Source organism: Trifolium pratense, linkage group LG2 (genome assembly GCF_020283565.1).
Source record: "Trifolium pratense cultivar HEN17-A07 linkage group LG2, ARS_RC_1.1, whole genome shotgun sequence".
Lineage (NCBI taxonomy): Eukaryota > Viridiplantae > Streptophyta > Magnoliopsida > Fabales > Fabaceae > Trifolium > Trifolium pratense.
This window is the reverse complement of record NC_060060.1, coordinates 53,655,808-53,666,602: the sequence shown is the minus strand read 5'-3', so window position 1 is coordinate 53,666,602 and position 10,795 is coordinate 53,655,808. Positions and strand designations below refer to the sequence as shown.

Below are 10,795 nucleotides of genomic sequence, written 5' to 3'. Positions count from 1 at the left end.
ACACACTAGACCCGACATTGCTTTCTCGGTTAGTGTAGTAAGTCAGTTTATGCATTCTCCTTTTGAGGAACATCTTGAGGCAGTCTATAGGATACTGCGATATTTGAAAGCAAATCCTGGAAAAGGATTATTTTTTAAGAAGACTAATGAAAGAAATGTGTCTATCTTTACCGATGCTGATTGGGCAGGTTCAGTCACTGACAGAAGATCAACCTCCGGATATTGTACCTATGTTTGGGGTAATCTTGTGACATGGAGGAGCAAGAAACAAGGAGTTGTAGCAAGAAGTAGTGCAGAAGCTGAGTTTAGAGCTATGGCTCAAGGAATTTGTGAAGGATTATGGATCCACAGAGTCCTGGAAGAGCTTAAGATGAAAATTGAGCTTCCATTGAAATTATACTCTGACAGTAAAGCCGCTATTAGCATAGCTCATAACCCAGTTCAACATGACAGAACCAAGCATATTGAGATCGATCGACATTTCATAAAAGAGAAGTTAGATGCCGGAATCATATGTCTACCTTTTGTAACTTCGAGTCAGCAAACTGCAGATATCTTGACCAAAAGCTTAGCAAGACCCACCTTTGAGCATTTGATCGGCAAGTTGGGCATGATAGATATCTATGCACCAACTTGAGGGGGGGTGTTGGAAAATATTTAGTTTCCTAGTTTGTTATTTCTAGGAGATTCTAAGCTTATCTATTATTTCCTTTTATGTTTGTACTCTTCCTATTTAAACCAGCCTTGAGCTGAGGAATAACATATAACAGTATTCACTTATTATTTTCTACAAGATGCTATGATGATTTGGAACTGTGCCAACTTGTATCATATCCTCAGTGGATAGAAAGAAGTTATTGGATGAGGTCAGTTCTGATCCTGATATTCAGAAATTGACTCAAGAAGTACTTTCTAATCCTTCACTCAAGCATGAGTTTGTGGTTATCACAGCAGGTTAGTGATATCTTCTAAATCTCCTACAATTCCTTTACTATTAGAAGAGTTTCACTCTACTCCTACTGGGGGCCACTCTGGGTTTCTCAGAACTTATAGAAGATTGGCAAACAATTTATATTGGATAGGAATGCAAAGGCAGCTTAGAGACTTTGAAAGATCATGTGACACTTGTCAACGACAAAAATATACTGCCACTAGTTCTGGTGGCCTAATCCAACCGCTGCCTATTCCCAATGGTGTATGGGAAGATCTTTCATTAGACTTTATTAGTGGCCTTCCAAAGTCTAAGAGCTATGAAGCAATATTGGTTGTCGTTGATAGAATATCTAAATACAGCCATTTCATTTTGCTAAAACATCCTTATTCTGCTAAAACAATTGCTGAAGTGTTTGTAAAGGAGATAGTCAGGTTGCATGGCATTCCTAAAACCATAGTGAGTGACAGAGATCCTCTATTTTTTAGTCACTTTTGGTTGGAGCTATTTAAACTGCAGGGTACTAAGCTTCACATGAGCTCTGCGTATCACCCGAAAACGGATGGGCAGACTGAAGTAGTAAATAGATGCCTGGAAAGTTATTTGAGGTGCTTTGCCTCAGAACAACCAAAGACTTGGGCTGCGTGGATTCCGTGGGCCGAATACTGGTACAACACCACGTACCATGTATCCATGGGGAAGACTCCTTTTGAAGTGGTGTAAGGAAGACAACCACCGAATATTTTGAGATTTCTCTCTAATGAAACTAAAGTTGAAGTTGTGGCTTTGGAGCTAAGTGAAAGAGATGAAGCTTTATCTCAATTATAGGCACATTTAATAAAAGCTCAAGAGCAGATGTCTAGTTATGCTAACAAGAAAAGAAGAGATTTGAGCTTTCATGTCGGTGAGTGGGTTTTTCTGAACTTGCGTCCTCATAGGCAACAATCAGTGATAAGGAGAATCAGTCAAAAGCTTGCTGCACGTTTTTATGGCCCATTTAAAATTGTTGGTAACGTTGGAGAGGTGGCATACAAGTTGAAACTCCCAAATCACTCTCGCATTCATCCTAGATTTCATGTATCCTTGTTGAAGAAAGCCATTGGCAACTATGAGACACAAGGAGAACTTCCTGCAGATTTGGAGGTTTCTGATGACATTGATGCTTATCCTGAGCAGATTATGGGGTCTAGAGTAACTGTCAAGGAAGGAGTGATTGTACAACAGAGCTTGATTAAGTGGAAACATAAGTCTCTTAATGATGTCACATGGGAAGATAATGCCTTTCTAGCTGGTCAGTTTCCTGAATTCAGTCTTGAGGACAATGACTGTTTTGAAGGGAGGGAGTGTTGATAGCTGTGAAGCACTGGTACGGCATTTTTTTAGAAAGTACCTGTACCGAGTACTGGGACGTACCTGACGCGTACCTTTTTTTTTTTCAAACATTGCGGTACGGAATGGGTGCAGGCGCGGTACGGAACGGGTACTGTAGACGCTTTGTTTTTTTCATAATGGGCCGGTTTCCAGTAAAGTTCATACATTTAGGGTTTTTTATTCATTATAAAAGCTGTACTATTAGACTTCTCACCTACTCAAAGTTGTCTTCTTGTCTTGTTTGCCAGTGGAGGAAGAAAAGTCACCTCAATTTTCAATTTTGCAGTAAAAGAAAACTTCTACAGTCTACTACTTTCATTCACCACACACGTGATACTCTAGTATAGTTATATTCTTATATGCCTATTTTATTTTTACAGTCAGAGTCACAAAGAAACAATATAGTGATATTGATATACTTATGGTAATATATATGCCTATTTACTACTACTTTCTTACACGAGTAACCACAAATATATTTTAATTAAGTATTTTTTTTTTATGTCACGTACCCGTACCTTAATTTTTTGAAAAATGCCGTACCCCGTACCCGTATTTGTGCAACACAGGTTGATAGAAATACGGATCAAGATGTGGGCTTAAACATTGGGCCTCAACCTAGAGTATAGAGAGTTTACACAAGGAGAAAAAGCTCCAAAGATAAAGAGGTGGTGACTGGTGACGTGGCCACGTGAGGCTTGAATCATGTGATGCTTCCTTTATTTAAAGAAAGGAAGAGAAGGAGCAGAGTATATGGAATATTTTCTGTTATTGTAAGAAGGGTCACTGACTAGTAATTGGGAAGCATTTGATGCTTTTGGGACTGATATAATATCTTTATCAGTTTGTTATTTACCTTTATTTTCGTGCCTTATTGTAATCCTTTGACCATTATTATTAAATAAAGCTATGTTTCCTTTATTATTCATTCACCACTGTTTCATTCATACATATATATAACTCAGACCCATAAATAAGAAACAATTAAGACTTACATCAATAGCTTCATCCATATCAGGTGCACCTTCAGTTATATTTTATCCAATCTTCTCATATCCTCTGCAGCAGAAGTTACAATGGTATTAGTTGATGTAACAAGTACCCAAGTGATGTGATAGAAACCAAATTTTAGAAACAGCAGCAACAGGAACATCCTAATCCTAATGTAAATTACTCGGCAGCGCCGAACGTGGTTACAAAGCAAGCTTTGGCCTACCACCAACAACATTCTTGCTTCTTTCGCTTCCAACACTGAACTCACATTTGTTCTAATTCCAATTATACAAATCTGCATCACCACTAATACCAAACCTGTTTTTCTTGTTCTTCAATTCCTAATACAAAACCTGTGTTTTCTTTTGTTCTCCAATTTTTATGTCTTTTTTTCCCTTAATAATACGCAGTACTTGACCAAAAAAATAAAAAATAATTTGCAGTAAATGGGCGAAATTATTCATTAAGTCATTGTTATGATTATATAATATAGTTACCAATGATCAGGAACATGTTATTTACAGATGCTAAAAGCAATTGTTTGCTCTGCATAAGTATATACGAAGTTGGTCAATGAAAATACAGGAGCAACAAGTAATATAGTGTAACACTAACAATTGACATCATAAAATAGTTCATATATATAGTGTAACACTAACAATTGACATCACTAACAATTGAAGTTACCTTGCTTCATAGTCAACTTTGAGACATTTTCCCTGTAACAATCTGAGATATGCGTAAGCTCCTGCTGATCCTGGAAAAAGAAGAGCTGGAGGTCTAAGATTATTTCCATACTGGAGAAAGAACCGACGATCCTGCTCTTCATACCACCAGCTCTGTTCAGCTTTAGCAAACACAATTCCACTGTACCATATCCAGTTCATAACGTCATCAAAATTATAAACAATTTTTAACCAATCAAATTCGGGGGGATTGAACACCAATGGTGCCACCACCCATAATGCATGAACTAACTAGTAATGGTCAGGGATATATAAACAAATGTGTCAGTTGCTACAGAACTGTGTCAATAAGTAGAGCTTATATAATGTTATAAACAAATCCAATTCATTAAGTCATGAAATCATAAGAAACCACACAATGTTGATAAATATCACACTACAAAAATTATCCCCTTCTCACCTATTATTGCATCATGGAGTATCTATCTTTTTTGCTTTCTACCTCATCCCTGCAACATATCACAAACATAAATTAATAGTCCACTTCCAGCCACGTTTTCATATCACTAACATAAATTAATAGCCCACTTTTCACCTATTTTTACATCATAGCTCTCTTTTCCACCTTCTACCTCAGCCCTATAACATCACATGTATAAATTTTAGAATTCAACCTAATCGAAAGAAACCACACAATGCCCCCACCAAAATCAATCACAAACCACATTCCTCCAGCACTGCTAACATTATATGTACTAGGCAACAATTTTGAGTACGTTGGCTCATGTTTACCACACCACGCTTTATAGAAAATGAAAAAATATTCATCTCAATGACTGTTTCACGATTAGGGTTTTAAAAAGACAATAACTACCATCGATTAGGGTCATAATGCATTTAACTCTGAGGTCATTGTCTCATTGAGGCAATCTGTTCCTTACAAAACTTATGAAACATTAGGGAATAGGGTCATTAAGAACATAATGGAAAGTAAATTCTAATTGCAGTTGCAAAATAGAATTTAGGGACAAAGGGTCATCAAATCAAAATAGATATCCATGCATGCATTATGAATAAAAGTTCATATATATATTTTTTGACAGAAAATAGGACATCGATAGAGACAATTGCTCTAGTAGCAATTAAGGCAACAATTGGATTTCACATTCAGTGACTAGGGTCATTTAGTTTATCGCATCAAGACATTTAATCTCTTACCAAAATTGAAAGTTCTAGAATACACAAGAATGAAAAAATCGACAACCCACCATCATTCCCAATAGGTATTGATTATAAACCAAACAAGGTAAATATGTTGGAATGAAATTTCCAATAAGCAGAAGATTGAAAGTTCTTGGGACAGAACATGTTTCCTCAATTAAATGCATCATCCAACATTTTAGAGCCACCAAGACAATCCCTTACAAAAATCATGGAACAAAGTATATTTATCATGTATACCACACCACTAGTGACAGTTGCACAATTAGAGCCATAAAAAGATAATCGACACAATCCACATTTTGAGTAAAATTTCATATTAAAATTGCTTTGCCTTGAAAGCCAAGATCCAACTTTTCCATTATGAATAAAGAAATAAATCATAATGCATTTTCCACAAAGGTCATTAAGGCATCCATCCCTTACAAAACTTATGTAACATTAGGGATAAGGGTCATTAAGTTCATAATGTAAAATCACTTCTAAAGCCACCATCCAACTTTTCCATTATGAATAAAAAATTCATAATGCATATTCCTCAAGGGTCATTGAGGCATTCATCCCTTACAAAACTTATCTAACATTAGGGACAAGGGTTATGAAGTTCATAATGTAAAATCACTTCTAAAGCCACCATCCAACTTTTCCATTATGAATAAAGAATTCATAATGCATTTTTCTCAAGGGTCATTGAGGCATCCTTCCCTTACAAAACTTATGTAACATTAAGGACAAGGGTCATTAAGTTCATAAAGCAAAATCACTTCTAACTGCAGTTGCAAAATTGAATTTAGGGACTAAGGGTCATCAAAGCAGAATATATATCTATTCATGCATTACTATGAATAAAAATTCATAATTTTTTTTAATAGAAAAGCGGACAGCGATAGGGACAATTGATTTGAGTAGCAATTAAGGCAACAACAAGATTTCACGTTCAGGGACTAGGGTCATTAAGTAATTTATCCAGTATTTTTGGGTCATCAAGACATCCAATCTCTTACAAAATTTGAAATTTCACATTCTATTGAAGCAGAAGATTGAAGGTATTTGAATAATCAATAATGAAAAATTTGAAAACCATCATTGTTCCCAATAGGTATTAATTATAAACCAATAAGCAGAAGATTGAAAATTATTGGGACATAGCACATTTCCTCAATTAAAGTTCATAATGTAAAATCACTTCTAAAAAGCACCATCCAACTGTTCCATTATGAATAAAGAATTCAGAATGCATTTTCCTCAAGGGTCATTGAGGCATCCATCCCTTACAAAATTCATTTATGTAACATTAGGGACAAAGGGTCATTAAGTTCATAATATTGCAGTTGCAAAATTGAATTTAGGGACTAAGGGTCATCAAAGCAAAATATATATCTATTCATGCATTACTATGAATAAAAATTCATAATTTATTTTAATGGAAAAGCGGACACCGACAGGGACAATTGCTTCGAGTAGCAATTAAGGCAGCAACAAGATTTCACATTCTAGGACTAGCGTCATTAAGTAATTTATCCAGCATTTTTGGGTCATCAAGACATCCAATCTCTTACAAAATTTTAAATTTCACATTTTATTGACGCAGAAGATTGGAGGTATTTGAATAATCAATAATGAAAAATTCGAAAACCATCATTTTTCCCAATAGGTATTGATTATAAACCAATAAGCAGAAGATTGAAAATTTTTGGGACAGAACACATTTCCTCAATTAAAGTTCATAATGTAAAATCACTTCTAAAAAGCCACCATCCAACTTTTCCATTATGAATAAAGAATTCATAACGCATTTTCCTCGAGGGGCATTGAGGTCATTGAGGCACCCATCCCTTACAAAATTTAAGTAACATTAGGGACAAGGGTCATTATGTGCATAATGCAAAATCGCTTCTAATTGCATTTGCAAAATTGAATTTAGGGGCCAAGGGTAATCAAAACAGAATATATATCTATTCGTGCAATACTATGAATAAAAATTCATAATTTTTTTTAATAGAAAAGCAGACAGCGAGAGGGACAATTGCTTCAAGTAGCAATTAAGGCAGCAACAAGATTTCAGATTTAGGGACTAGGGTCATTAAATAATTTATCCAGCATTTTTGGGGAATCAAGACATCCAATCTCTTACAAAATTGGAAATTTCATATTTTATTGAAGCAGAAGATTAAAGGTATTTGAATAATCAATAATGAAAAATTCGAAAACTCATCATTGTTCCAAAAAGGTATTGATTATAAACCGATAAGCAGAAGATTGAAATTTTTTGGGACATAACACATTTCCTCAATTAAAGTTCATAATGTAAAATCACTTCTGTAAAGCACCATCCAACTGTTCCATTATGAATAAAGAATTCAGAATGCATTTTCCTCGAGGGTCATTGAGGCATCCATCCCTTACAAAATTCATTTATGTAACATTAGGGACAAAGGGTCATTAAGTTCATAATATTGCAGTTGCAAAATTGAATTTAGAGACTAAGGGTCATCAAAGCAGAATATATATCTATTCATGCATTACTATGAATAAAAATTCATAATTTTTTTTTAATAGGAAAGCGGACACCGACAGGGATAATTGCTTCGAGTAGCAATTAAGGCATCAACAAGATTTCACATTCTAGGACTAGGGTCATTAAGTAATTTATCCAGCATTTTTGGGGCATCAAGACATCCAATCCCTTACAAAATTTGAAATTTCACATTTTATTGAAGCAGAAGATTGAAGGTATTTGAATAATCAATAATGATAAATTCGAAAACCAATCATTGTTCCAAATAGGTATTGATTATTAACCAATAAGCAGAAGATTGAAATATTATGGGACATAACACATTTCCTCAATTAAAGTTCATAATGTAAAATCACTTCTAAAAAGCCACCATCCAACTTTTCCATTATGAATAAAGATTTCATAATGCATTTTCCTTGAGGGTCATTGAGATCATTATCCATCCCTTACAAAATTTAAGTAACATTAGGGACAAGGGTCATTAAGTTCATAAAGCAAAATCACTTCTAACTGTAGTTGCAAAATTGAATTTAGGGACTAAGGGTCATCAAAGCAGAATATATATCTATTCATGCATTACTATGAATAAAAATTTATAATTTTTTTTAATAGAAAACCGGACACCGATAAGGACAATTGCTTTGAGTAGCAATTAAGGCAGCAACAAGATTTCACATTCAGGGACTAGGGTCATTAAGTAATTTATCCATCATTTTTGGGGCAATAAGACATCCAATCTCTTACAAAATTTTAAATTTCACAATTTATTGAAGCAGAAGATTGAAGGTATTTGAATAATCAATAATGAAAAATTCGAAAACCATCATTTTTCCCAATAGGTATTGATTATAAACCAATAAGCAGAAGATTGAAATTTTTTGGGACAGAACATATTTCCTCAATTAAAGTTCATAATGCATTTTCCTCAAGGGTCATTGAGACATTCATCCCTTACAAAACTTATGTAACATTAGGCACAAGGGTCATTAAGTTCAAAATGCAAAATCACTTATAATCACTCATAATTTTTTTTATAGAAAATCGGACACCGATAGAAACAATTGCTTTAAGTAGCAATTATGGCAAAAAAGAGATTTCACATTCAGGGACTAGGGTCATTTTAAGTAATTTATTCAACATTTTTTTGGCATCAAGACATCCAATCCCTTACAAAATTTGAAATAGGCCACCAAATTATTCATGAAGTCATTGTTATGTGTATATAACATAGTAACCAATGATCAAGAACACGTTATTTACAGATGCTAAAAGCAAATTTTTGCTCTACATAAGTATATATGAAGTTGGTCAATGAAAATACAGGTGCAGCAAGTAATATAGTATAACACTAACAATTGACATAATAAAAATGTTGTTCATATATATATTACATCACTAGCAATTGAAATTTGAAATTACCTTGCGTCATAGTCAACTTTGAGACTTTTTCCATGTAACAATCTAAGATATGCATAAGCTCCTGCTGATCCTGGAAAAAGAAGAACTTGAGGTCTAAGATTATTTCCATACTGGAAAAAGAACTGAAGATCCTGCTCTTCATAGCCCCTCTCACCTATTATTGCATCATGGAGTATCTATCTTTTTTGCTTTCTACCTCATCCCTGCAACATATCACAAACATAAATTAATAGTCCACTTCCAGCCGCATTTTCATATCACAAACATAAATTAATAGCCCACTTTTCACCTATTTTTACATCATAGCTCTCTTTTTCGCCTTCAACCTCAGCCTGGAACATCACATGTATAAATTTTAGAATTCATCCTAATCTAAAGAAACCACACAATGCCCCACCAAAATCAATCACAAACCAAATTCCTCCGGCACTACAAACATTATATGTAGTAGGCAACAATTTTTTATCTATCACAACAAAATTGTTTATAAAAACAACTAACAATCATATATAAAGAAGTCAAATATTGCAATAGTAATCATTTAGGTCACTAAAAACATGCATAAATCAAACTTGATGGGGATGAAGAAAAACCCTAAGCAAAGTGAAAATCGACTTAAAAGCAAATCTGAAACGTCAAATCCTAAACATACATAACATCAAATGAAAAATGAAAACCCTAAACAGAGTTAAAATCTCCTTGAAATCAAAACCCTAAAATCACTTGAATCAAAAAATATATGTTCAGAACCATATAATAGACATGAAATTAACAAGAATTGATACTGCAATCAATTGATTCAGAAATCGGCTTGAAAATTTCTCATTGAAGAATTGCGGGATACGGAAGATGCACACAAACGATCATTGAAGAATCGGCGGAGATTGTGAGTTCGAAGTGTGATTTTGGAAGAATCGATGAGAATGCGAGAGATTTTGGAAGAATCGGAAGTGTAATTTTTGGTGAGATGAAAATGGGAGAAAAATAGATTCTTGTTTCTTGAAGAAGAAAAAGAAAGAATGAATTTTTATTCTTATTTCACAAATGCACAGATTCAAATCAAACACACTCATATTTCACAATCCCTGTAACACACCGACCGTTTGTTTTAATATCTTTTTTTAAAATAATTTTTATACTGTAATCCTTTTTTAAAAAAAATCTTAAAATTATATATATTTTTGGTGCATAAAATTATCAACTTTGTATTGAAAAATAAATAAAATTACCAACCTTCAACACAAAAAATAAATAAAAATTACCAACAAGTGTTTTTATATACTACAAGCTACGGTACAAGTTACTATATATTTTATGCAATCATGTATAGAGCTAGGAGGGCTAGCCCGCCCCGTTTAACCCGCCCAGCATAAATCTGCATAATAAACGGGGCGAACAAGCCCGTCGGCAAATATAAACGAGTTATAATATTAAGTCTGAGTCCGAGTCCGAGCTGGCATGACCTATTGCAAGCCCACAACCACGCCGGTGGATACTAAAGCAAAATTAAGTGTCTCATGTGGATCTCCATTCAAAGATCCTACACTTTATCGCAGTTTAGCAGGAGCATTGCAATATCTTACCTTCATGAGACCAGACATATCATATGTTGTACAACAAGTTTGTTTACATATGCATGACCCAAAGGATGGCCAT

The 10,795-nt window shown here is 34.3% G+C and overlaps 1 protein-coding gene and 1 long non-coding RNA gene across 2 annotated transcripts; one reads left to right on the top strand and one right to left on the bottom strand.

Annotated features, from left to right (window-relative positions):
* Positions 1-1,604: 1,604 nt before the first annotated feature.
* Positions 1,605-3,008, top strand: LOC123906213. Its single transcript, XM_045956074.1, has 2 exons — positions 1,605-2,276; positions 2,872-3,008. Exons 1-2 carry the CDS (start codon positions 1,787-1,789, stop codon positions 2,874-2,876), a joined length of 495 nt encoding a protein of 164 aa, XP_045812030.1. The 5' UTR covers positions 1,605-1,786; the 3' UTR covers positions 2,877-3,008.
* On the bottom strand, positions 2,982-10,246 carry LOC123906215. The gene is made up of 6 exons (XR_006808808.1): positions 9,429-10,246; positions 9,294-9,342; positions 9,140-9,209; positions 4,442-4,490; positions 3,983-4,162; positions 2,982-3,361 (listed from the first exon to the last, which is right to left on the bottom strand). It is a non-coding gene; the product is annotated as an uncharacterized LOC123906215 (long non-coding RNA).
* Between the last annotated feature and the right edge of the window lie 549 nt (positions 10,247-10,795).